Source organism: Halteromyces radiatus, assembly GCF_025201355.1.
Source record: "Halteromyces radiatus strain CBS 162.75 chromosome Unknown BX664scaffold_3, whole genome shotgun sequence".
NCBI lineage: Eukaryota > Fungi > Mucoromycota > Mucoromycetes > Mucorales > Cunninghamellaceae > Halteromyces > Halteromyces radiatus.
Genome location: NW_026251689.1, coordinates 535,294 through 561,918, shown reverse-complemented (window position 1 = coordinate 561,918; position 26,625 = coordinate 535,294). Strand labels below are relative to the sequence as shown.

At 31.9% G+C, this 26,625-nt stretch overlaps 10 protein-coding genes across 10 annotated transcripts; 4 read left to right on the top strand and 6 right to left on the bottom strand.

Annotated features, from left to right (window-relative positions):
* Nucleotides 1–202: 202 nt before the first annotated feature.
* BX664DRAFT_327854 (ribosomal protein L18e/L15P) lies at nt 203–1,367 on the bottom strand. The gene is made up of 5 exons (XM_051544491.1): nt 1,205–1,367; nt 960–1,123; nt 712–865; nt 448–643; nt 203–360 (listed from the first exon to the last, which is right to left on the bottom strand). Exons 1-5 carry the CDS (start codon nt 1,328–1,330, stop codon nt 296–298), a joined length of 705 nt encoding a protein of 234 aa, XP_051401118.1. The 5' UTR covers nt 1,331–1,367; the 3' UTR covers nt 203–295.
* Nucleotides 1,368–1,949: 582 nt separating this feature from the next.
* On the top strand, nt 1,950–2,466 carry BX664DRAFT_327852 (glyoxalase/bleomycin resistance protein/dioxygenase). The gene has a single exon (XM_051544490.1). The coding sequence runs from the start codon at nt 2,056–2,058 to the stop codon at nt 2,419–2,421; it is 366 nt and encodes a 121-aa protein (XP_051401117.1). The 5' UTR covers nt 1,950–2,055; the 3' UTR covers nt 2,422–2,466.
* Nucleotides 2,467–2,662: 196 nt separating this feature from the next.
* Nucleotides 2,663–6,911, top strand: BX664DRAFT_261788 (tRNA synthetases class I-domain-containing protein; the record flags this gene model as incomplete). The annotated part of the gene is made up of 18 exons (XM_051540692.1): nt 2,663–2,992; nt 3,081–3,153; nt 3,247–3,316; nt 3,421–3,484; nt 3,562–3,706; nt 3,800–3,853; nt 3,918–3,966; nt 4,048–4,133; nt 4,204–4,295; nt 4,403–4,715; nt 4,794–4,977; nt 5,087–5,175; nt 5,287–5,608; nt 5,696–5,787; nt 5,868–6,098; nt 6,179–6,288; nt 6,390–6,471; nt 6,532–6,911. The coding sequence occupies 18 exons, from the start codon at nt 2,663–2,665 to the stop codon at nt 6,909–6,911; spliced, it is 2,766 nt and encodes a 921-aa protein (XP_051401116.1).
* Nucleotides 6,912–7,655: 744 nt separating this feature from the next.
* On the top strand, nt 7,656–9,236 carry BX664DRAFT_327846 (BTB/POZ protein). The gene is made up of 7 exons (XM_051544489.1): nt 7,656–7,991; nt 8,105–8,158; nt 8,252–8,443; nt 8,521–8,546; nt 8,616–8,839; nt 8,920–8,963; nt 9,037–9,236. The coding sequence occupies exons 1-7, from the start codon at nt 7,760–7,762 to the stop codon at nt 9,087–9,089; spliced, it is 825 nt and encodes a 274-aa protein (XP_051401115.1). The 5' UTR covers nt 7,656–7,759; the 3' UTR covers nt 9,090–9,236.
* A 235-nt stretch (nt 9,237–9,471) lies between these two features.
* BX664DRAFT_327845 (signal peptidase 22kDa subunit) lies at nt 9,472–10,596 on the bottom strand. The gene is made up of 6 exons (XM_051544488.1): nt 10,504–10,596; nt 10,277–10,401; nt 10,133–10,218; nt 9,985–10,061; nt 9,781–9,896; nt 9,472–9,700 (listed from the first exon to the last, which is right to left on the bottom strand). Exons 1-6 carry the CDS (start codon nt 10,528–10,530, stop codon nt 9,580–9,582), a joined length of 552 nt encoding a protein of 183 aa, XP_051401114.1. The 5' UTR covers nt 10,531–10,596; the 3' UTR covers nt 9,472–9,579.
* Nucleotides 10,597–10,688: 92 nt separating this feature from the next.
* Nucleotides 10,689–13,957, bottom strand: BX664DRAFT_293858 (armadillo-type protein). Its single transcript, XM_051542068.1, has 13 exons — nt 13,823–13,957; nt 13,631–13,768; nt 13,443–13,550; nt 13,232–13,378; nt 13,089–13,168; nt 12,329–13,004; nt 12,143–12,271; nt 11,884–12,056; nt 11,738–11,810; nt 11,506–11,658; nt 11,224–11,425; nt 10,848–11,146; nt 10,689–10,789 (listed from the first exon to the last, which is right to left on the bottom strand). The coding sequence occupies exons 2-13, from the start codon at nt 13,703–13,705 to the stop codon at nt 10,733–10,735; spliced, it is 2,172 nt and encodes a 723-aa protein (XP_051401113.1). The 5' UTR covers nt 13,706–13,768; nt 13,823–13,957; the 3' UTR covers nt 10,689–10,732.
* A 568-nt stretch (nt 13,958–14,525) lies between these two features.
* BX664DRAFT_327843 (ThiF family protein) lies at nt 14,526–17,070 on the top strand. The gene is made up of 10 exons (XM_051544487.1): nt 14,526–14,757; nt 14,836–14,939; nt 15,015–15,178; nt 15,238–15,597; nt 15,701–15,838; nt 15,911–15,970; nt 16,035–16,168; nt 16,227–16,423; nt 16,529–16,618; nt 16,711–17,070. The coding sequence occupies exons 1-10, from the start codon at nt 14,693–14,695 to the stop codon at nt 17,001–17,003; spliced, it is 1,605 nt and encodes a 534-aa protein (XP_051401112.1). The 5' UTR covers nt 14,526–14,692; the 3' UTR covers nt 17,004–17,070.
* A 222-nt stretch (nt 17,071–17,292) lies between these two features.
* Nucleotides 17,293–19,195, bottom strand: BX664DRAFT_378467 (hexokinase-domain-containing protein). Its single transcript, XM_051548827.1, has 4 exons — nt 18,790–19,195; nt 18,548–18,703; nt 18,369–18,478; nt 17,293–18,284 (listed from the first exon to the last, which is right to left on the bottom strand). Exons 1-4 carry the CDS (start codon nt 19,004–19,006, stop codon nt 17,343–17,345), a joined length of 1,425 nt encoding a protein of 474 aa, XP_051401111.1. The 5' UTR covers nt 19,007–19,195; the 3' UTR covers nt 17,293–17,342.
* A 1,854-nt stretch (nt 19,196–21,049) lies between these two features.
* Nucleotides 21,050–22,540, bottom strand: BX664DRAFT_327837 (uncharacterized protein). The gene is made up of 6 exons (XM_051544486.1): nt 22,359–22,540; nt 22,223–22,276; nt 22,078–22,130; nt 21,893–21,983; nt 21,671–21,760; nt 21,050–21,585 (listed from the first exon to the last, which is right to left on the bottom strand). The coding sequence occupies exons 1-6, from the start codon at nt 22,489–22,491 to the stop codon at nt 21,284–21,286; spliced, it is 723 nt and encodes a 240-aa protein (XP_051401110.1). The 5' UTR covers nt 22,492–22,540; the 3' UTR covers nt 21,050–21,283.
* Nucleotides 22,541–22,821: 281 nt separating this feature from the next.
* On the bottom strand, nt 22,822–24,099 carry BX664DRAFT_327835 (uncharacterized protein). The gene is made up of 2 exons (XM_051544485.1): nt 23,909–24,099; nt 22,822–23,713 (listed from the first exon to the last, which is right to left on the bottom strand). The coding sequence occupies exons 1-2, from the start codon at nt 24,040–24,042 to the stop codon at nt 22,924–22,926; spliced, it is 924 nt and encodes a 307-aa protein (XP_051401109.1). The 5' UTR covers nt 24,043–24,099; the 3' UTR covers nt 22,822–22,923.
* Between the last annotated feature and the right edge of the window lie 2,526 nt (nt 24,100–26,625).

Genomic DNA, 26,625 nt, shown 5'->3' with positions numbered 1-26,625 from the left:
TCAAAAAAGGTCCACCGAGTCAACTTCCACCGAGTTAAAAAAAAAAAAAAAAAAAAAAATAGGATACAAACAGATGATTTCCTTTTAAAAAAAACAAGTATATGGTGCAACCAACCAGGATCTATCATCTAAAATGTCTTATTATATTACTTTCAAAGAAGTTTTTACTAATAAAAAAAAATATTTGATTAAATAAAACTAATATATAAACAAATGTTCTTTTATTAATGGGATGGATGGATTGACATGATGATAAATGATAAAAAATATAATACACACACAAAAAAAAAAGAATCTATTCTAAAGAGGAAGATTGTTGTTGAGCCAAGTAACCGCGGTTCTTAATATCAGAATAGTATTCTAAATATTGTTAATAAGATGATCAGTTCCAAAGTTTTCTTTTCTTTTCTTTTTTTCTTTTTTTTTTTTTCTGGATCCTATACTTACTGATATCTTCCTTTCGTAGCGGAGCAGCAAATTTGGGGATTTGACTGAATTTTTCAGGATGTACAACAGCACGTAAACCTAAAGCATTATAGTATCGAGTTGTGATCTTTCCTCCAGCTTTTTCAATAGCTTCAATAGCTTTTTGAGATGCACGAGATACTTCGATGGTGATGGGAATATTAAATGTTTCAGCACCCTATATACATAAATAAATCATGGTTGTTAGTTTATTACAGTTCTCTCTTTATATTTACTCTATCTTACCACACTCAAAATCTTGACACCATCTTCAATTTTGTGAATGCATCGACTATCCAATAAATGTTTCATAGTGATAGGTTGAGTAGCATCAATACGTCCAGTATTGATCCAATGTTGAAGACGATCCAAATTGAGTTCTTGATATTCTTTGCCGTGTCTATACAAGAAACCAAAAAAAGAAAAAGAAAAAACAGAAGAACAAAAGTCAGTATAAATAGATATAAACTATTTCCTATCAATACAAATCTTACAAATTGTAGAAACCACGCTTGGGTAATCGCTTCACAAGAGGGATTTGACCACCTTCAAACCAAGGAACTGGTTTACCATTCCCAGAACGAGCTTTTTGACCTTTATGACCACGACCAGCTGTTTTTCCTTTACCATAACCTGGACCACGACCTACACGAGTACGCTTATGAAGGGAAAAGGAAAATTTTTTTTATTATTAAGAAAAATCTTTTTATATTCCAATATCTTTACTTGTCAGACTTACTTCTGAAACGGCACCAGCATTATCAGCCAAGTTGCCAAGACCAATTTTGGTTTTAGGCGCTTGAATACTATGAGAAGCAAACGTACGGATGGTGTTATATTGAGCAGCGATTATCGATCGAAACATGATAAAATATCGTTGGTAGTAATAGTGGCGAATGGAGGAGAAAGAAAAAAAAAAAAAAAAAAAACAAAAACAAAAAAAAAAAAGCTACAACAGCCCATAAAATTTCTAGGTACGCTTCAGTCACAGACGGGTGTTAAAATCTTTTTGGGAAGTTGTGATCTCTCTAATCATCTTTCTTTCTTTCTTTCAGAAATTACTTGTATTGTCAACAGCCAAATAATTTCATCATCATCATCATCATCATCATCATCACATAGTATGTATCAACCTACCATCATGTATTGTATATCGCCTTTACCATCATGAATGACAAGAAACTTTATGTAAAAAAAGCATATACTTTGACCACACTTCTTATTGGGTGTTAATTTAATGAATAAAATCTTCATATTAAGAAAGAGTGGAGTATGTAATCTGTTGTCAGATTGCGAAAGGATTATGTAGCGGTTTCTAACAAAAAAAAAAAAAAAAAAAGGGAAAGAGAAAAACATGGATTCTAACTTGAGCGGATAAACTCCATTTGCATTAATCCGGATTCTGCATTTGTTTCTTTTGTTGATAGGTTTTCCCACATTTCCTAGAGGTGTATTCACGACATAAAGACCGCAGCGATTTTGCGTGTTTCGTGTTAAACTCATACTTATAAAATGGTGTCTTTCTTGTCTTTCTTTTCTTTTCTTTTTTTTTTTGTAGGCAAATCTTTTTCACTTTCAAAAACATCCATCATGGTTTTAAATCATTTGTGTATCTATGTCAAGGACATGGAAAGAAGCAAAGCATTCTATACTCCTTTGTTACAACTTTTAGGTGAAGATATTTCATTGGAAGTCCCCAATTACTACGTTGGGTATAGTAATAATTCGTTTGGTTTTTGTCCTAATAAACGTGATCATCCTTCTTATGCTCATTTTGCCTTTGGTGCCAAATCTAAAGAACAAGTAAATGAATTTTATGAAAAGGCTTTGACTTTGGGAGCTACTTGTAATGGAAAACCAGGTATCCGTACTTTATATGGTCCTAACTATTATGGTGCTTTTGTTCTTGATCCTGATGGTAACAATATGGAAATTGTTTATAAGGGTGATGCTTGATTTATTTTTAAACTAGTTAGCTTATGATTTCTATTTAACATCAATAAACAAATGCTTTCTTTACCTAACTACCTATGCCGGAAAGATCAAACCCTGGCAAGCTAAGATAATTTGCCCTAAAATTTCACCCACCGCTTTTTTTTTTTTTTTTTTTGTTCTCTTCCCTTTTTGACATTTACCTTCTTCTTTCTTTCATTCTTTCTTTCTTTTTTTTTTTGATCATTCATTTCTTCCGAATACAATGTCTTTGCATTGGACTCGATCACTGGTTGGTCGATCCGTGACCTCTAATATTTATCGCCAACAACAAAAACAATCCTTAAAGCCAAATCCTTTGACTTGGTCTGTCACCACCAACAACCCACTTTCTCCATTCTCTGAATGTGTTTCTATTCGACAACAATCAAGACGCTATGCAACAACAACACCTTCAGCAGGTAACAATAAGAAGAAGAATCCTTACTCTGATACTATTCTTTTACCCAACACTGGATTTGCCCTACGAGCTGATGCCGCCAAAAGGGAACACTTGTTTCGTGATCGCTGTACCAAAGATCTATATCCATGGCAGGTAAAATGATGAATTAGAGTGTCCTTTTTTTTTGAAATTGTTACTCATTAATCGCTTCTTCTCCTGCGTTTACACGTTCACTCACTAGTTGAAAAACAATCCTGAAGAGTTGTTCATTCTTCACGACGGCCCTCCTTACGCAAATGGAAGCGTTCATTCAGGTAGATATAAATTATTGAAATGAAACTTATAGCTACTTGTCATTTATGCTCTTAGTACAGTTACTCACTCGCTTTCTTTCCGGATATGATTAGGACATGCTATGAATAAAATTCTGAAAGATATTATCAATCGATACCATGTACTGAAAGGTCGAAAAGTCTGGTAATTTGAAAGGATGGTAACAGCGATGTTATACAATGTATGTGACTAACTGGATGCTCTCTCTCTTTATCATCGTTGTGTACTTATTCATATGATGATTATAGGTACCGCCCTGGTTGGGATTGTCATGGTCTTCCGATTGAAATGAAAGCTCTAGAACAACTTCGTGTATGAATAGAAAATAAGAAAATTAAGTACGGTATTTAATTCACAATCCTTATTTTTATTTATTTATAATCAACTAGAGTAAAGGAACTATTGCTATGCTCTCACCTATTCAAATCCGAGATTTGGCCAAAAAGAAAGCACTCAAGGAACTCGATATACAACGCAACGCATTCAAAAGCTGGGGGATTATGGGTGATTGGGATAATCCTTATAGAACACTCGGTAAGCCAGAAAGAAAAAAAAAATCTTCAAAATAAAAAATGATTTTTACAAATATGATCTAATGAAATGACATTTACTGATCTGATTGAATAGACAAGGATTATGAACTTCGACAATTGGATGTATTCAATGAAATGGTGAAAAAAGGTAATCATTAGAAATAGCAATAAACATGATGATCATTTATTTTACTAAAAACATTACTTTACAGGATACATTTATCGTCAGCTCAAACCGGTCTATTGGTCACCTTCATCAAAGTAAGTGTAGATAGAGGATGAATAAAAAAAAAAAAAAAAAGAAATTGAAATGATCAACTCAATCTGTGATATTTTTATTAGATCAGCATTGGCCGAATCAGAACTTGAATATAACGATGCCCACAAATCAAGATCTATTCACGTTCGTTTTCCTATGGTGAATTTAGGTACTTATACAAAAGTTTATAGATTCAATTGTCTTCGATATTTTCTGATTTTTTTTTTATCTTTTTGTAGCTCCTTCTTTGCAAGAAAAATGGAAAAATCATTTGAATCAATTATATGCTGTTATCTGGACGACCACTCCTTGGACCATCCCATCGAATAAGGTAAATTTAATTACATATGAACACGTAAAAATGAGGAGAGAGAAAATATATACCAACATTTCGTTTTTTATTCAATCTTGATGATATCTCTATTAACATATTTCAAGGCTGTAGCTGTACATCCTGATTTGGAATACTCTTTGGTACGTTTGACAAATGGGGATGATTGTTATCTCATTGGAAGTGATCGTGTGGATGCCTTTGCTTCTGAATTGGATCAAACTGTGCATGTGCTTGACAAGGTCCCAGGATCGACTTTAATTGGATCGTCTTATCAACACCCTCTTTGGAAGGACGATCGACTTATTATAGGTGGAAATCACGTTACTTCCGATTCTGGTACTGGATTGGTGCATACTGCTCCTGGTCATGGTATGGAAGATTATGAAGTATGTTCAAAAATTGGCATTTCTCCATTTAGTCCAGGTAAGATATTACTGAATCAGATATAGATTACAAAAAAAAAAAGGAAATGATTGATCTTTTTTTCTTTCTTAGTTGGCGATGATGGAAAATTCACAAAAGAAGTAGCAAGCTTAGGATTGGAAGGAAAAATGGCATTCAACGAAGGAACGGCAACTGTGATAGACTTATTGGCGAAGGAATCTGCATTGATGTTGGAAAAAGATTATATTCACAAGTATCCTTATGATTGGAGAACAAAACAACCAGTCATGTTACGGTAAAAATATAAAACATGAACAAAAACATAATATCACATGAATGTTGACTTTTTTTTTTAACTATTCTGACACTGGTATTCTCACGGTATTCCATTCTTTCCTTTTTAGTGCCACAGCTCAATGGTTTGCTAATGTGGAGCAACTTCAAATCAAGGCTGTAGAAGCATTGAAGAACACTCGTATGATCCCTGAAGTGTGTAAGTAAAGACAGAATAAAAGAAATAAAGAGAAAGAGGATGACGATTTTTTTTTATGCTGATGCCGTTTCTTTTATAATTTTTTTTATTGTTGTTATTATTATTTTGTAGCTCTACGAAGATTAGAACAGTTCACTCTTTCAAGAAAGGAATGGTGCATATCAAGACAACGATCGTGGGGTGTACCTATTCCTGCACTGTATAACTCGGAAACTGGTGAAGCTTTATTGACACAAGAATCTGTACAACATATCATTGACATTTTCGACAAGAATGGATCTACTGATATCTGGTGGGAAGCTGAGGATGATGATCTCTTTATAGCACCAAAATACAAGGATGATGGTAACACTTATATTCGTGGATATGATACAATGGACGTATGGTTTGATAGTGGTACTTCGTGGACAATGATCAAAGAATACACTGAAAGGTACGTCGTCAATAAAAAAAAATAAAAAGAAAAACAAGAGAGGAATATGGAAATTTAACAGTATACCTTTCTTTTTTTCGTTTTTAGAGATCCAAAAGATGAAACACCATTAGCTGATGTATGCTTGGAAGGAAGTGATCAACATCGTGGATGGTTTCAATCTTCTCTATTGACATCAAGTAAGTATATCCATAAAAAAATGGCGTCCTTTGACAACTTGAATGAGCTTATGAAATTGATTCTTTCTTTTTTGATATAGTTGCATTAACTGGAAAGGCACCTTATGGTACATTGATTACCCATGGATTTGCTTTGGATGAACAAGGACGAAAAATGTCGAAGAGTATCGGAAACACAGTGGAACCAGGTTTGATTACTGATGGAGGGAAAGATAAAAAGAAAAACCCGGCCTATGGTAGTGATGTTTTACGTATGTGGGTTGCCAATTGTGAATATTCAAGAGATGTCTCCATTGGTCCTACTATTATTGGTAAGTAGACAAACAAACTATAGAAAAAAAAAGTTGGGAATTCGTGTATAACCGCTCTATTTTTGTCATGATCATTGCAGCACAAATGTCTGAAATTATGCGCAAAATTCGAACTACTGCAAGATTTATGTTGGGCAATCTACATGATTTCACTTATAAGGACAAAATCAAGTATGAAGATCTGAAAGAGGTAATATAATAATAATAATAATAATAATAATAATAATAATCAAATATTTCCTTTTTAAAGTCGTATTTTTTTTTTATTTTATCTTATTTTTTTTTTGGTAGATTGACAAATACATGCTTCATGAATTGTATCAATTCAATCTAGATGTGAGAGCTGCCTTTGATGATTTTGCTTTCAATAGAGGTAAATATGTATTTAGTTTTTGATTTTATATCTAACCATTCGATTTGTCTTGTTTATTAGCTATGCAGCATGTCCAAAACTTCACTACAAATCAATTATCAGCTTTTTATTTTGATGTGATCAAAGATCGAGTTTATAATGATAGACAAGATGCAATAACACGACGAATGGCTCAAACAGTTTTATATGAGATTCTCAATACTTACACCCTTGCCTTATCACCCGTTGTGTGTCATACAGCCGAAGAAATTTATGAACATTATCGCTCCAAAACACCAACCCCTGAATCATCTATTTTCAAAATCGACCAGTGGCATCCAAATCAATTACAACTCTATTCCGAATGGAACAATCCAGAACTGAACACCAAATGGATTCTATTGAAAGAACTTAAAGGACAAGTGAATCAAGTGTTAGAACAAGCAAGACAAGAAAAGTAAATTAGATGGATGATGTTGCATTTTTTTTTTTCTTAAAAAATTTTTAATTTTGATTTTTAGGGCAGTTCGAACTTCACAAGAAGCTGATATCAAGATAACTATTAATAAAGACACATCTATAGGACAAGTTATACATTCAATGGATGGTAAGAGAAGAGAAAATAAAAAAAAGAAAGAAGGAATATTATAGAATTCTTTTACTAACCAAAAAAGTTTTGTATTGAATAGTATCGGAATTGGCATCTTTGTTCCTGACATCACGGGTCCAAATCCAAGATGAAGAAGACCAGCGCATGTTATTAGGACCAGCTGAATATCAAAAAGAAACACAATTAGGAAATGGTAAGAAAAACAAGAAAACATTGATACGTTATTGGCAAGTAAACCTTTATTCTTTTTTTTTTTTTTTTAAAGTGGGGTGCGCAATTATGGTCAGCCAAGCAACCAATCATAAATGCCCTCGGTGTTGGAATTATCATGCAGTTGAAGTAGATAGTCTTTGTGCAAGATGTGCCTATGTGATATCCTGAATTGATAGTATTTAAATTGTAGAATGTAGTATAGTTTAATATATAGAAATAAAAAGGCAATGTTTACAAGGTGATGTTATATTTTCTGTATGCTTCTCGCTTTTTTTTGGACCACATGGCCTTTTTTTTTTGTACATTCACAGGCTGATTTTTTTTTTTTTTGGGTTTATAAATATTGAGTACCAGCCATAGATTTATCCTTTTTTTTCTTTCTTTTTTTTTTTCTATCTCTTTTTCCTTTTTCTTTTATATACTCTTGCATATGTATATATACAATCATATACATATATCTTGTTTACTTGACTCTATTTAGAAACAATGACTACAACTGGTGCTTCGTTTTTTGATTCTTTTATTCCTCCCACCAAGGAATCCATACCTCCCTTTCAGCATCATAATATGTCCTCGCAAGAGTCAACTACTACTTCACCTACATCGGCTTTATTTGATTATTCTCATCATGATGACCCACAACAAGAAAGTTTTCCTGATACTCCCGTACCTACTTTGAAAGAACTCAAAACTATTACCCACTTTTCAGTATATGAAGGTAAAATAATAATAATAAAATATTATTTATTATTATCCCATAATATGGATAAATAATGGATGATTATTCATTCTTTTTTTTTTTTTTTTTTTTGTTATTTGTTTCTTATTTAGAATACTTACCAGAATGGCAAATGCTTAGTGAATCCTATAAAAGTCAAAAACAAGGTAAAAAAAAACCAAAATGAAAGAAATACAAACTATTCAACTTATTTTGTTATTATGATAATGATGATGGGATTATATCTTTTTTTTTTTAAGAACTTCATCAACGGATTACACAGCAATTACATAGTTTACAAGAATTAGAAGATCGATTTGAAAAGATGAGTATGGATTTTCATCGAAAGGTAGAATCAGCTTATAAGAACTTATCACAAGAACTGGTTGAATGGCAAGATGAATTGGAATTGGAAAAGAAATCGTCTGATCGTGAAAAGGAAATGATGCGACGTAAGTAGTAAGAAGATCATATCATATCTTTATATATTTACATTCTTTTTTTTTTTTGTATTCTTTGGATAATATAGACGTTAGAAAAGCTCAAGAAGAAAAGGTAACAAAAAAAAAGATTGAAAATGAAAAAAATCAATAAATATGATAATGTTCCTTTTTTTTTATGTAGATCAAACTTAATGTAGGTGGTCAACTCTTTGAAACTTCTTTATCTACTTTAAGACGTGATCCCAATTCAACACTTGCAGCCATGTTTAATGGTCATAGTAACATTACTCCTGATGAAACGGATGGATCTTATTTTATTGATCGAGATAGTACCTATTTTAGATTGGTGTTGAATTATCTTCGAGATCTTCGGGTACCTTCGAGTATACGAGAAGATCCGAAAGTGTAAGTGATTTTATTTGTTTTTTTTTTTCTTCCCCTCATGATTTTCCATCTCATTCATCAATTTCCTTTTTTGGTTATAGGATGGATGAATTGATGCAAGAAGCCCGCCATTATCAAATCAATGGTAAAAAAAAATCCTCTCCATCTTTTCTTTTTAAGTGATACTCATTCTCTACTTTTTATTTTTTATTGGATAGGCCTATTAAAATTGGGGATGACGGAAGATACCACGCGATTATTCCTATATTAAAACTCTCTTATGATCACTACTTTTCTCTATTTTTTTTTTATTACTCTATTACTTAGTTTTATTATTATTATTATTATTACCCATTTTTCTATTTTATGTATATCCATATTTATAATTATACCAAATCAAAATAAAACACATTGATCTATGCTCATATGTACACACCCATATATATGTCTATCACACCCTTCCATCGGAAGTTCGTGCAAAGGATGATGGAAATAATGTTGCGCTATTAGAATGTGATTGATAGATGATGATGATATTTCAGCTCAGGTGGACCGATTTTCCTAATATTATTCTTCTTTTGAAAAAATAAAGATTTTCAGACCTAAAGAATACGAAAATTTTGATCGTAAAAATCCAGAATACACACAAAAAAAAAAAAAAAAAGCTCAAAGAAGCATCAGAGCGTTTATTTCCATTTTAAAAAAAAGCAATACACATATGGGAATGGATATATTGGAGAAAGGAAAAAAAAAAAGAGAGGTTATTTCTGAGGGGCAGGTGATAAGACGATATTAGCTAAAGCTTCAGGGGATTGGCCACTTTGAAGAAGACCCACATGAGGAGTGATATCCCAATGTAAAGACAAGTTTGCTTGTTGTTGACTAAAAGGAAAAAGATGAGAGAGAAAGTGATGAGAAATCATGGATGATAAGTGATCCTTTTCTTTTTTTTTCTTTCTTACCTCCACTTTCGACTGACATCAATCAATGCATATTTGTTGGGAATGTTGCGTAATTGAAGATTGGCATTGTTCCTATCAGTAATGATACGATCCCATAAGACAATCTTGTTTCGATTCTATAAAAAAAAATGATATTCATATATAAGGATGATCATCATCTACCATTTCTTTTTTTTTTTTTTTTTATGGCATCGACCAACTTACATGAGTTTTGGATTCATATTCAGCCACCACAGATACAAAGATTTGTTTGGTATTCCAATTAAATAAAGGTGTAAAATCTATACAAAAGAAATACATAAACATTAGTGAGTTTTGTCCCATCCTTTTCATACATATATATTTAAATTACCAGCATCAAGGTCAAAAGCAAGTCGTGCAAATTCACTTTTTGAATTTCTATAATCATAATGATCAGGTCCATATCGTCTAGTCACTCTAAAATTCAAAACCAATAAGTAAGTATAATATTATTAACCATGTTTTCATTACTTACACGCGAAAAGTATTGGGATCCACTTTAAGAGCACCAGTAGGCATACCATAAGATGTGAATGCAGAGATAGCAGCAATGACAGCTAGCACACAACCAAGAGATGTCATAGCAAATGACGCGACAACCTGAGTCGATCACAACACATCAAAAAGAAAAGAGATGAGTATATTGGTCATGTTTGAAGTTTCATTCTTTTTTTTTTATGAACATAGATAAGAAGAACTTACATTTAATCGTTGTTGTAAGTTGAACATGTTGAGATGATATAAAGGTGAATAGATGGGACCAGTATCAGACAAGGGAGTCAGAAAAAAAAAAAAGAAAAGAAAAAGAAACGAAAGAAATAGAAAAAAAAAAAGGACAAAAAAATTGGGCGACGTGGCAATTCAAAGCACGCACAATGGATGACATATAACAGTAAAAAAAATAAATTTATTTCAAATGAGATATATTAAACTAAACTTTCTTGGCACCAATACCACTTTTCTTCTTTTCTCGTAATTCAGCCATACGCTATTAAAAGACAAAAAAAAAATATTAATTCAATAGCCTTCAAATAAGATTATATTACCTGTCGTCGTTCTTCTCGTTTTCTTTCTAGTTCTGCCTTGCGATCAGTATGATTAGATGTTGTTGCCGTAGAGGTCGGTGGGGTATAACTATTCTCTTCATCGAGATTCAATGCTTGGGCAAGAGAAGGAGGTTGTTTATGACCAAGTTTCATGGATTGACGAGGACTATCATTCTTAGAAGAACGATATGGAGTAGGTGATCCAAAGCTTGATATAGATGATGCATGATTGTTGGTTGGAATAATTGACGTGATTGGTTCTGCTTTAATAGGTTCTTGAGGTGTTACATCAAATGGTTCTATATTCAATAAGAAATATATAAAGTTAAATCTATTTTCACATCACTATTTTTTTTTTTTTTTTTTTTTTTTTTACCCCAGCCGTCATTCATATCAAGCAAATCATTTTTTTGATCAGAAAATGATGTATCTTCATCCCATCCATCCAAAGAATTTGTTTCTTCCATAGTCAAACGATCCGAAAAACCAATCGAACTTGGTCGACTACTATTATCATCCATTGGTCTGGATACTGGAGTCACTGCTGCAGGTTCAATTTCGCCATTAGGTGTCCCGAACTATGTATAATAAATAAACAAAAAAAAAAAAAAATAGCGTTTACTTTATCAATATCGATTCATCTTCGCTTGTTTCTTACCCTAGTAATAGATGATACTGCCCAGTCTGCTAAACCTTTCGTAGCTCCTCCAAACATTGACACACCAGGTGTTGATGGATTACTACTTGTTAAGGATTCTGATGTAGTAGAAGAGTCTTTGACAGGTGTTACGGGTTCCAAAGCTGTATCTGCCTAGAAACATATACAAAAAAAAAAAAAAAAAAAATCAGTTTTTCCTTGAATCCTATCTCAGAATGATTCCTTTTGTTACCATATTTTCAGCTTCTTCTTCCAACTTTTTGATAAATGATGACATCGTTTTAAATGCTTGAATTCGTACAGGTCTACATACCAAAAATAAAAATAAAAGATAGTCAATTAATTTTTTCTTTCATCGATTATAACCAGTCAACTTACTTTTCCTTATCAAGTAATACCATAGAAATGGCAGGGACAACACGTTGAGAACATTCTTCAGGAGTATAATATTCTGCTGTAGCATTCAGAGCCATGAGAGCTGCAATTCTTGCATGGTGAAAACCATCTCGTAAACTACGCGTGAATGCAGGAAGAAGGACCTTTTTTCGAGTCTGGTTCCATAAATAGATAAATAAATAAATAAATAGAATTAATATAATAGCAGATCCAAAAAGAACATATTATGATGATCACTTACTGCATCACTAAGGTTTTTCGCCATTTTCCCTAGACATATAGTTGTATTTGTACGAATTCCAGGTTCTTGATCCATTTGTAATTTGGCCAGGTATTTTAGTAAATCATAATTGATGATACGTTCACTGAGCTATAAATAAGAAAAATTTAGTATGAACATCATTAAAAGTAGTAAAGTATTGATTACCTTGGGTACCAATTGAAGAATGGCTTTGATGGTTTGTTCACGAATAATAGGCACAGTATCTGTAAATCCAGTGGCGACATGAGGAAAGACTTGAGCACAAACCACCTTATCAGGAATATGATCAATAAATTTGGGCATGTTTTCTAACAAGCTAACACGGATAGCACGATCGGGAGATGCAAACATACGTAGGATAGGAGTCACAAGTACCTTGTCAAATTCGTCATCAGGAAGATGTTCTCCAATTTTCATAATAGCGTTGAGAGCCTTGGCACCACCAGAACCAAATTCAAATGCATTGACCAGTTCAGGCAAGATTTTGTACATGGCAAATTCATTAGGGAATTGACCTACCACAGTATCTAATTTCCTGAAAAATGCTTCCTTTTCGCCTTGTTCCTTGATACTGATATTTTCCAAAAATAAATTAACTCGAATAAAATCTACAGCGAAATATCCATTGTTTTTTGAAGAGCGTATACCCTCGTCTAAAAAGCTATCGGCATCTGATCGTGATCGAGGTGAAGTCTGTAAAAGTGATTTATAAATACGTATCATCGAAGTGGGAATGTTGCCTGTTTGATGTAATAATTGATCCGCACTGTTGAATTGTCGGTTATATACTTCGTAGATAAGACATCCAAGTTGATAGGAATCCACAGCTGTTATAGGTAAACTAGAAGAACAAAATAAGAAAAAAAAAAAAGTAAATCAATAGTACCTACTCATTTTTTTTATTTTTTTTTTTATTTTTACTCACTCTTTCACATTGGACCAACTAGATTGTTTGATTTCTGGTGGAGCATATTTCTGAGCATCAGGTACTAAACCACCAAAAGTCTATAAAAAAAATATCAAGTAAGTCATTTGTCATATTCATATATATATAAATTTACTCTTTACCAAAATCATTGGACTTTCTTCTTTCATGGAAGATAATAATTCAAGACCACCTAGTTTCCATTCACCAGCCTTCGTTGTAAAAATAGAACTAGTTCGTATATTACCATGTATAAGGGAACAATCATTGTTGAGAAACTTGATAGCATTCTATAAAATAAAAAGGCAAATCATATTAATAAACCATTATTTGAAAATATAGAGTTTTTCTTACCGCGATTTTATAAAGACCCCAAAGAACCAAATTTTGATCTGGATCTTGACCGAGTTGATTGGAGAGTGGTTCCACAGGATCAGTGACAAACATGATGGCTTGTTCATTCTATTATATTATATATATATAAAAATCAATATTTGTTTTATCTATCTACATTCAAGTTAAATTGTATTTTGAGAACTTACTTCAACACCATCGAGGTATTTTAATAAGTCTGGATGTCGTAAAGTTCGTAACCTTTTGAAAGCATTGCGAGCCATTTGGATCCTGTCTCTATTCTTAATACAGTCAAAGACAAATACAGATACTAAAGAACCATCTTCCTATAATAAAATAATTAGTTTTTTTTTTTTTAATCATCATGATTGTATTTCTACCTTTTTTGTACCGTGATGTAGTGACCAAAATGGGTGTTCGTAAAATATCACTTTTTCACCTATGGAATAAGGAAATGAACTTGAATCTTTGCCTAGAAGAGATAATCCACTCTTGACAAAGCCAGATAAAAAGGCCATAGTATAGTGAAAAAGAAAAAGAAAAAAAAAAAAAGTGGAAGGGAAATCCTTCAGAAAAGAAAAAAAAAGCTACCGGAGATTGAACTCCACGTCCAGGCAAAAAAAAAAAAAAAGGTGTATATAATGTCAAAAGTTTTTTTTTTTTTTGTCAGATCACAAGAAAATGGTTTCATGGTACTCGATCACTTTTTTCTATAACTGATGAAAGTAAATTTGCATGATAATTCCTTCATTTACTCGGGTTTATTTTAGTCCTTGATCAAGTGAAAAAAAATATATAAAAAAAAATGTCATTTTCTTTTTCTTTTCTTTTCTTTTTCTTTTTGAAATCTCCTTTGGTGTTTCCAATTCAAAATGAATAATCAATCTGTATACAGCAATATATAGAAATTATGTTATGACCTCTTTTGGGAATGTATTTAATACAGGTAAGTTAAAATAAATATAAAAAAAACGGATATGTTGACTAAATATATATATATTATGATATTCAAAATACTCAATGAAACTACTGTCACTCTTCTTTTTTGTTCTTCATATATTCTCTATTTGATTATGCGACAATAGTTTTCTTTTTCTTCTTATGTCTATTTTCTATCCTTACGACATGTTATTTCCTATTTTTGTGATATCTTATTTTTAAATTCCGTCATTGATTATTTGAATGAAGTGTATACTTTCTACTTCCTTTTCTTTTTTTTTCATTCTTTATAACAGTATACATACGCGACTATGTCCATCACAACAAACAAACCGAATATAGACTTAAAAACTCAACGATATGATAGACAGCTAAGGTATAGTGATTAAAATAGTCTACTATTATCTCACCTTTTATATGACGTCAGATAACTTATATCTTGCTTTTTTGTTAGATTGTGGGCTAGTTCTGGACAAGCAGCCCTTGAAAGTGCTAATGTTTGTCTTCTTAATGCAACTGCTACTGGATGTGAAGTACTAAAGAATCTTATTCTTCCTGGTAAGTTATATCATAATGTGAAATAAATCTACTGACTTTTATATAATATATATATATATTTAAAACATGGACTAGGCATTGGCAATGTCACGATTGTAGACGACAAGTTGGTGGATAAACATGATATTCAAAGTAACTTTTTCCTGGAACCAAGTGATATCAATAGTCCCAAGGCACAATCTGTGGTTCATTTGCTCAAAGAACTTAATGAAGCGGTGGAAACTCATTTTGTTCAGAAGGTATACTTCATTATTAAAAGATAGAAACACTCATTTTCTCTTCCTGGTTTACTATTTAGTCGCCACATGATTTACTTCAACATGATCCATCTTTTTTCTCTTCCTTTTCTTTGATTGTGGCCACCAATATGCATCAAACCGATATCTCTCGTCTGGCAACACTATGTGAAGAAAGCAACAAGATATTGATAACAGTATCATGTAAAGGACTATTTGGACTCTTCAGAATCCAGGCACCGGATCATACCATTATTGAAACACATCCTGAAAATGTCATTGATTTACGACTTACTCAACCATTCCCTCAGCTCATGGAGTATGTTAAGACTTTTGATTTGGATGCTTTGGATCAGACAGATCATGCACATGTACCGTTTATTGTGATTCTATTGATCTTTGTGGAAAAATGGAAAGCTGAAGTAAGTCCATCAAAAAAAAAAAAAAAAAAGAGTGAATATCTATACATATATGTATGTAAGACTCATTTTTTTTTTTTTTTTTTGATATTATCGTTGCTATTAGCATGATGGCAAGTTACCTCAATCTTATGCAGAAAGGAATGAACTCAAAAGTCTTGTACAAGCTAATATGCGGACTGTGGATGAAGAAAACTTTGAAGAAGCCATATCAAATATTTGGAGATTATCTGGAGGAAATAATGTAGGTATATTACGATGATGATTCTATGTTATTTCAAAGGACATACTTAAACTTTTTTTTTTTGTATTATAGATATCTTCTGACGTTCGCAGTATATTCGCCAGTGATGCATGTGAAAATTTGAATGGGCAGGTAAAACTAGAAAAGAGGAATAATGAAAACAAATTTATCCTTTGCTCCTAATTGTTTCTATTAGTCAACTTATTTTTGGATCATTGCTCGAGCTATCCGTGATTTTATGAACAATGAAGGACAAGGTCAACTACCATTATCTGGAAAACTACCGGATATGAAATCAGATACAAAAAATTATGTGGGATTACAAAATGCGTAAACCAAAAAAAAAAAAAAAAGTTAGGATCTAATTCCTTCTTATTTTGACATTTAGGTATCGACAAAAAGCTTTGGAGGATTTGAAAAATGTGACTCTAAGAGTGGATGCATTATTGAACAAATTGGATATACCCAAGGATCTATTACCAAATGATGCGATTGACACGTTTTGCAAAAATGCTGGTCATGTCAAATTGATTCAATTCAGATCCATCAATGAAGAAATACAACAACCTCGAGCGACCAAAATAGGTAATACCCATTATAATTGTTCATTATCTCGAAGCTATTGATGAAGATTTTCATCTCTCTCTCCTTTTTTTTTTTTTTTTTTTTTTTTTTTTTTTTGGAAAATAGAAAATCTATTATCAACAGATGATAACATGACATATTATATTATCTTTCAGGCAGCTGATCATTTCTTCACCCAACATCAAAGATATCCAGGTAAAAAAAAAAAAAAAAAAAAAAAAAAAAAGGGAGAGAAAAGAAAAGGTGTAGATCTAGTGGTGAAGATATTGATAGATATGTATTCATAGGTGAAATGATGGAAACAAATGATGAACAGGAGGTGAAGTTATTAAAAGAACAAGTAATCAAGACATTGCAAACTATGGGAATCAACGATTGTGGATTAGTGGATACAATCCTGACCAAGCCTATGACCAATTACATACGATTCAGGAATCAAGAAACAGCAAATATGGCGGCTTTGATGGGCGGTCTTGTAGCGCAAGAAGCTATCAAATTAATTACTCGGCAATACATTCCTATCAACAATACTTGTCTATTCAATGGTATAGCTTCCACTAGTAGTGTAGTTGATCTATGATTTTCTCTTTTGTTGATGTTGTTATTATTGATTGATCAGAAATAAAACTATATGATTGAATCCAAAAGGAAATTGTATGAATCTTTATTTTTTTTTTATTATTATTATTGTTTCTATCAAAAAGATTGTCAAAAAAAAAAAAGAACAGCCATGTTTTTATATAAACAAAGATCAAAATAATAAAAAACTAAAAAACAATGTGAAATAAGTACAAGTTGTAATGTATATATATATAAAAAGAAAGATGACAACAAAACAGAAGAATACAAACGATTATATATATATATATGCTTAAAAAAAAAAAAAAAAAACTAATCAAAAAAGAATAACCAAGGAAGATTATACAGTCTTGAACATCCTGTCAGCTACACAGGCGGTTAAAGCAGCACCCACACCACTACCATCACGGGCCAAACCAAGACGAATGATATTGCGAATATCATCAGCATAATCAGGCATCAATTCAGCCAAAGCAGTATACATACGAGATTCAAAGGAAGGATAGAATTCATAGAGAGAGCCATCAATACCAAAGTCAGCACCTTGACGATCCACTTTTGTATGAATAGCAATAGAGGCAATGGCAGCACCAGCTAATCGAGCAGCACGAGTTCCCACTAGTTCACAAATTCGCTTGACAATACGTAATTCCACATCAGTCACATTGGTCAGGTTGAGATTAGTGTCCAGGACTTCACGAACAGTTGATAAATCTTTGGATCCATCTGCTTCAATACTAGACATGAAAGATGTTTCAAATTGGTAATGTGCTGAAATAGCTTCTGTGCTTTGTCCAGGTTGAGTAAACAGTAAATTTCTGTCCATCATATCAGTGATCACATTGCGTACAATTTCGCCCAAATACATGCCGCTGATGAGTTTTTCAAAGATTTGAGAATGTGGATTGATTGATTTCCGATCCAATTTGTTGTCAAATCGAGTAAGTGGTAAAATCGTACGTTCATTGTCAAAAGCACCTAGTTCCATGTTGATCACCATTTCATGAGCCGTTGTATTCTCCTTTTCCCATTTTCCAATGTTGGACATCTTTTCAATATAAGCACCATTAGAACCTGTGCCTAGAATAAGTCCTGCTAATGTATTTGGTTTTTGATAAGCATTGGATAATAATGTACCAACAGTGTCATTCACTAAGGCTGTGATCTTGACAGGGACGTGTTTTCGAAGTAGAGCATCTTGAAGTAATAATACAGGATCTTTGCCTACTGCACCAGAGCAATTGAAACCTTTTGTCCAAGTTGTCAGAATACCACGATTGATCTATATCAGTAAAAAAAAAAAAAAAATGATGATCAGTAATCTAATATACGTTGTGTGTGTAATACCAATATATTAATATGTTACCTTTGATTGAAGTACAGGAAAAGAAAAAGTGAAACCCAAAGCCAAATCTTCATCCACATTTCCCAAATTTTGTTCAGTCAAGAAAGTATCAATACAATCAGCAATATAATCTAAATAAAAGTAAAAGAAATGAGGTCAGTTTTTATATTTGTTTATATATTCTTCTCTTCTAACTTTACCACATAAGTTTCGCATGGGACCCGACTTGAGTTCATCGGATACTCTAGCTTTTGTAGAAATAGTTTTGAATTTGCCTTGACCTTCCAAAGTAACCAATACAACCCGTAGATTAGTACCACCAAGATCTAAAGCAAGATAATGTCCTTTTTCTTCACCTATTATCGTTAATAATAAAAAAAAAAAAAAAAGAAAAGAAAGTTGAGTTTGTATTTTTTTTTTTTTTTTTTTGTTCTTGTTTTACCAGTTAAACGACCTTCAACATAAGAAGGAATCATAGCTAAAGTATGGTTTGGTTTATTGAGACCTTTGATCATCTCGGTAATAAAATGGTTCTTGATATCAATTAGTTTTTCCGTGTCCACAGTAAGTTGACGTTCAAGTTCTTCCATATAGGCGTTTTGTTCAGGAGAACCATTAATAGGACCAACTGGGTTGGCTTCAATAGTATGTTTGGACATGGTAATAAGATAGCTTGTTTTTAATAAGATTGTTGATGACTATAGAGTAAAGAAGAACAAGAAAGAAAGAAAGAAAGAAAGAACGAAAAGAAAAAAAAAGCGGTGTTGAAAAATATAATTTTTTTTTTCTTTCTTTTCTTTTCATGGGCATTTTGAAATCATGCTTACAAGTGAAACCAGTCAAATCCCCGATATCGTGTTTGTCTCATATAAAGTCGTTCTTCTTCCCTTTTATTTTTTTTTTTTTTTATTTGCTTTTCTATTCACCAAAAAGTATCGTGATCTTTCTATACAATAAATTATCCAAAAAGAAAAAATAGAAAAAAAAAATTACAATAAAAAAACTGAGATAATTGGTCTTTTCTTTTCCATTGTTTCCCATCTCTTCCCTTTCTTTACCCGATCAACTAATATCAACATCTAACCTTTTCCAATTCATACATCACCTCAGTTTATTCGGGGTTCAAATGACAATCAAAGCGAAAAAAAAAGACGATAGGCCCCCAACAAAAAAAAAAAAAAAAGATAAAATGAAAATAATAAAATATTCAATGACATAATGTACCCCCTGTCTGTTTTTTTTTCATTTTAATTATTTTACCGGAAAGAGCTATGACTGGATGAGGGGAGATTCAAGATGATATTAACTAAGCTAGCGTATCAATGATCATATTGTATGATTGAAAGTTGCTTGATAATAGTCGATTGATGGTGATAATACTCTCTATCAAATCCAATACTAACGATATCCCCACAGTGTATTTCATATTTCAAAATAGTAAAACCCAATCAAAAAAAAATGTATACTTTATTTCCATATCTAAATTATTGAAACTATATATACAACTAAAATAAGTTAAACTAAATCAAAGACTGTTCTTTCCTATATTCCACCTTGTTGTACCTGTCATATGTATTAATTATCCTGTAACATCCTGTCGTATATGTTATCCTACCGAATCCTACTGTACCAAGAACCTTATCTATCTATGTTGTTGACTGCTGATAGGCGCTGATTTGTATATACTTGTCTCTTACTTTTTCTAAGGTTCACGTTCATCTATTACTGATATCAAGTCGATTCATAACCATAATAAGTTTTACGAGGAATAAAAGTTACATCCATGTTGCTAATACAAAACTAAAATATAAAAGAAAAGTAAAATAAAGCAGTGATAGAAAGAATTAGTTTCATTTTTTGTAAATAATAATAATAATGAAGAAAGATAAAAGTTTTTCAAATTGAGAAGAGACTTACCATGTAAAATTGATATAAAAAAGAAAAGAAAAGAAAAGAAAAGAGAAAAAGAAAAGAAGAGAAAAAGAAAAGAGAAAAAAATATATTGATGTCGGAGTTGATTCTACAGAGAGGCATACAGGCGTATCATCATCATCCATCATCATATTCATTAAAGTAATCCTCTTTAACAAATTCATTATCATTGTAAGATATCATAGAAATCATCTTGACTGATCTTTTAATATTATTATTAAAGATTTAGAGAGGAAAGATGATTCCTTTTTTTTTCCTGAAATGACAGAGAAGACAGAAAAAAAAAAAAACAGAAAAAGAGAAGGAGGAAGGAAAAGAAACGAGGTTAATCCAAATCAAGGTTTGAGTAGAATAATAAAGAATTGATTTCAATCAAGTTTAGATCGATTCTATACTAGTTAAAAAGAAGGAGTACAAAATACATCTCATTTTAATTTTCTGAATATGGAAGACAACACTCACCTTATTTTTTATATTTTATTTTTCTTCTAAAAAAGAAAAAGAGAAGAAAAAAAAACATAGTTCATCTATTTTGGCGCTCTTTCTATGTTTCTGTTATTAGAAAGGATAGGATTACTCAAAGAAGTCAATGGAAGAGTGACTATTTATATAAAACATGGACCAGGAAAATCGGCAGCTGACAAAAAAAAAAGTCAAAACATGTTGAATGTTAAACTAAGTTGACATTTCCCATTTTTCATTGTGTAACCCTTCTTCATATATCATGCTGCTGAGAAACCATTCATCATTACACACATTAATATAACAAATAAAAAAAAAAAAAGGAAATATTTCTCGTACTAAAAACAACCAAATCAAGTATACTTCCTTTACTTTTATTAGAGAGAGAGAGAGAGCACAGTTAGAATAAGGAGGAAATAGAAATATAAAGTACAAAACACATTATAAACTTGAATAAGGAAAAAAAAGAGGGGTGATCATAAAGGTTATGGAGTATAAATAAAAAAATGGTGATGATGATAATAGTGATGATGATAATGAATCTAAATCAACATACATGCAGCAGCAGCAGCCATAGCAACACCAGCCAAAGGACGAGTAAGAGAACCAGCAGCATTGGAAGGTTTATTAGAAGCAGCAGCAGCAGTGGAGGTACCAGATGAAGAAGCGGCTGCAGGAGAAGCAGAAGCAGAAGGAGATGAAGAAGCAGAAACGGGAGAGGATGATGCAGACACACTCACACTGGCAGATGCACTGCTAGCAATAGAAGATTGAGTAGAATTACTAGCACTGGAGGTAGAGTTACCAGAAGCCAATGCACCAACACCCCAAGGGATCTTTTCACCTATTGATAATAATAATAATAATAATGAATATATGTAAAAATAATTGATGTACTCTTTTTTTTTTTTTTTTTTTTTTTTTTTTACCAGTAGGTTGAGTGGCATGTTCAGGAGGAGTGAGTTCACCATTAGGACCACTGATACCGAAACGAGTAGTCCAGGCAGAGTTACCAGCAGCTAAGCAATAAAAGATCACAAACAAAAAAAAAAATTCAATATTTTATCCAAATTTGTATGATTCAATATAAATCTCGCGTAACCAAACATTAACATGATTTGCAACAACAAATAAAAAAAAAAAAAGCTTACTATTAGTGAACATGAAGAAGTAAATGGCTGAATTGGGGTTCACTTCAGGAGCAGTCCAGGTGTATTTGGAGATCTTGGTACCATCCAAATTCTAAAGATGATCATGTAAATAAATCAGTTAAATCAAATTATATCAATCAAAAAAAAAATAGATATTTCTTTTTTTTTTTTTTATGATGACTTACGGAAGCAACATTGGTGATGAAGATTTGGTTATTATTATCACCGGTCATAAAATCTAATCAATCATCAATAATATTATTCTTTAGTCAACAACAAAAAAAAAAAAAAATACGGATGAATGGATTAGACGATATTTTTCAGTTTTACCGATTTTGAAGTCTTTCCAACCAGAAGCAATGCTTGGAGAAGTAGAATCATCAGCTATATATATATATATAAAGTAGGATAAGTCAATCAAGTTTTTTTTTTTTTTGTTTTTTTTTTTTTTTGGTATTAGTATTACCCCAAAGGATGTCATATTGTTGACCAGCTTTCCAGACAGTGCCTGGAGAAGGATAGGAAGGAGCCATAGAAGCATCAGCAACAAAGGAACTGGCAAGTAAGGTGGTAGCAGCAAGAATGAGTTTGTTGAACATTATGATAATAAAGAAAATGGAAAGATGAAAAGAAAAGCTTAAAAAAAAAGGGGAAGACAGAAGAAAGAAAAATGAACAAACAAGAAGTTTTTGTCTAATTTATTTTGCTTACCCTGTTTGTACTACATGATGAAATATCCTGAAAAGGAAATCAGTCAGCCTCTTCTTCTTTAATCTGAGTTGCGCAATAACAAGTTTTTGATATAAAAATATCTTTTTTCTAATCACCGAAAGAATCATCAAAGGGTACACAACGGACAAAGCCATGATTTTTTTTTTTTAAAAAAAATAAAAATAAAATAAAAATAAAAATAAAATAGACATCCATCATAAATAATGCAACAAAAGTTTATTTGTATTAAGAATAATATACAGTTTTTTTCACTAGATAAACAATAACTAGTTCATAAAAAAAAGACCATCTATCTATAGCTACAATTGTTGATTGTCCAAATTCAGATTCTTGTCCAAGCGTAATTCCTTGACTTCAAGACGACGCTGACCAGCAGCACTATCACAAGATCTAGCAGTAGCCAAAAAATTCAAAGTTTTTGTCGTGATTTGAGTATTCTTCAATTCCAACCTATCCAATTCACCAGGCATTGATAATAAAGCAATCACATGTTCATCCCTAACATCAAGTCCAGAAAGAGACAGCCACTTTAGATGATTCAAAGGTAACCAACTTGTCATGTTTTCCAATAATCGGGGACATCGGTGGATTGCCAAATGTGTGATCTTTTCATAATTCCTTTTTGTCTGTCTTTGTTGAAAAAATGCTGTCATAGTTTCCGTATCCAAAGAATCCATTCGTATCAAATGTAGTTGCTGTAAAGATCGGGGTAAAGTCAATAGGGAGGAATTGAGCAAAGGTGTTGTCGAAAATACAATTTTCTTCAAACTATTCAAGTTTGAAAAATCGCATTCCAACATGAAAGGAAAGCTTTCCAAAGCTCCAACCGATAATGTTTCCAATTGTTTGCAGTATCGAGCCATCCAGCGTATAGTCGTAGGTTTCAAACTAGTCGGATGTCCTAGTGTCACCGACTTGAGATTGGGGCAATGTCGAATCAATTCATGAGTACGCATATCCACTCCATACTTGTTGATGGGTGTCAAGTCTAAAGAATATATATAATGACCATATGGTAGTACTGTTTGTTTAGATACTATAGTGTTGTAAAACCCAATGAATGTCACATACTTATCTATTCGATAATGACTAAGTAATACCGCACACAAACAATGAAAAAAAAGAGAGGTAAAAGTAAAGAAGATTTAGTAAAGAAACAATCAAACCCTTCTCTTCTTTTTTTCTTTTCTTCTGTTTTTTTCTTCTTCTTGACCCTTCAAACCCTTCTCTTCTTTTTTTCTTTTCTTCTGTTTTTTTTTCTTCTTGACCCTTTCGATGACTTACCGATAATAATGACTACAGACAAAATGAGCCCATAGTTTGTTCACTTTCAGGAGTAGGAGCATAGTCTTGACACTATTCTCAGACTGTGTTATCGCTATATGACAAATCAATTGTTGTATTTCATTGGGGAGCATCGTAATACATGAATATATAAAAAGTGGTATCAAATAAAATGAATAAATTGAAAAGAGAAAGAAAGGAAGAGAAAAAGGGAAGATCCAAAAAAAAAAAAAAAAAAAAAAAAACTCGTGCTAAGCAATAGTGGCAAACGAAGAAGTCCGCTCACCCTCAGTGTAAAATACAAGATCTCCTGGAGATTATTCTATTGAATATAATTGGTCAAAAAATTCAGGACAAATTAATCAGAGACAAACTAAAATGAAACTAAAGTCCTAATATGGTTGATTTTTACATCAAAAAAATATTTTCGTACTATGATCATCAGTATAAACAGCTCTGATTTCAACATCCTCTTTTTCAGGTTTATATTCCTTCATAGGAAGGGTAAAATTAGTAAGAGAAATCGTAGTTGGTCATCAAAAGAAAAAAAGAGAGAAAGGGTGAGAAAAAAGAAAAGAGGAAAATACAACGATTGTTTGATGTTATATAGTTATATTGTTGATGTTGATCAGAGAGAATAGTCAATTGTCATTTCTTTGTCTATTCGTATTCCGCAGATAGTATGTTTATGCACTTTCTTTTTGTGATACATAATCCATGTTCTTTCCGCTGAAAATCATTGGCTGCAGAGCACCCACTAACATTCGATAGTGCTTCGAGTTACCGTTTTATTACTTAATCATTCTTGATCATACTTATTATTATTGTCATCTACTAACCGATTCAATCGAAGATGGTGAAAGTTGGGTTGTTCTTATTAGATTAGTTGTTATGAGTTTTTTCATCATCATGATCAACTGATCATGAAATTATCTTCATAGTGTTGCTACCATAGATATGTCTTTGTAAAATCGCATTATATTTATCATCATTAGCTTTAACGTCGATATCAACATAGGTTTATCATGACCATCATTATCTTTAACGTCAACATCAATATACCATCATAAAATAAACCAATCAAAAAAGAAAAAAGAGATGGACAATTAAATTGAAAACAAAAATTTATTTGGGTTCGTATAAGATGAATAAAATAAAATACACCATATACCTATTCTACTATTTTTTAAATAAAAAGGAATAGTTTATTTAGCCGTTACCCAGGAACCACCATGAAGAGGTAAAACTATATTGACTTCCAATATTTTCTTTTTGTTTGCTAACCCAATATATTCCTTGACAACTGTATGACTTGATATCACCAAGCATATAGAACTACTATAGAATATATGTATAATATATAAGAGTGATTTTTAGTAGTAACCACCGTATACTGTATTCATTATATAATATTCTTTAAATATTACCTTCCACCCCATCGCGCACACGGATATGATTCACAGACTACTTGAATACATTTGATATCTTAGTTGAATTTACCTTTGGGAGCTAGCTTAACCTCAAGTCAACTTTGACATTTATGATTAGCGGTTAAAGCAGGTTTGATCAAGACCTAACTCCAAAAGAAAATCATAAAATATCAAATTAATTCAAAATCAAGTCAGTTCGAAAGTAAAATCCAACCAAGATATCAAAGGTATTCAAATATCTATTACACCGTAGAGAACTAAAAAAAAAAAAAAAAAAAAAAAAAAAAAAAAAAGGAAATGACAGGATGAATAGGTTATTCACAATATATAATATGGTAAAAGGAGATAGAGTACTTTCATAATTCTTGCTTTCTTTGCTTGTGGCGACCGCAAAAGAAGAATAAAAAAGTAACATACAAAAGTAGTCTACCACATCCATTATTTTTTGCCTTACCTTTACTTTTTCCTTGTATATGCCTTGTTTATCCCCATCATCCATCCATAAAACATTGACAACAAAACGATAAGAGCCTCATATGACATCAACCGTACCTATTATAAGAAGAGCCAGTAATGGTTGCATTAAAAAAAAAGATGATTTATGATGAATTTCATTTATAATATTGCCTTTCCTTAGATTCTCAATACCGTCATCCTTCATACAAGAATGTTCTTGTTTTCGCCAGTAAAAGAAGAAAACATACTATCACTATTTTTGGAAAACTTTTGTCCACTTGGGATGCTAATACAATAAAAGATAACAATGATTTTAGTTAACTATTCATTCTTGCTCTCATGGTTATTACTTATACAACATAAACTTACGGTAATAGATGTCATTTGTGGGCCACACAGAACTAACTTCTAAAGTCCAAATAAACAGAATTAGATTAGCTTGGTAATGAAGCTAATTTTTTTTTATTACTCACCCATTTGAATATGTAAACAATGAAGATAAAAAAGAAAGAAAGAAAGAAAGGGTGAGTATATAATAACTTGACATATTTATTTAATTACTTACAGAACAACCAAGCCCTTCAGCAAGAGATGATTGTGAATGAGGTGGTCAGTAAAGGAAAAGCATAATACAGGAACAACCTAAATAATTGAAGAGTGATTACGTGTTAGTAAACTTAGTTTAAAAGTTGAGAAAAACGAAAGAAAGAAAAGAAAAGAGAGAAAAAAAAAGTAAAAAATTATCTGCTCATAAGATAATTTTTTTACGCGTTTCAAACTCCACATGACCTGTTTTATCTAATCGTCTTCTTTTTTTTTTATAGTAATAGT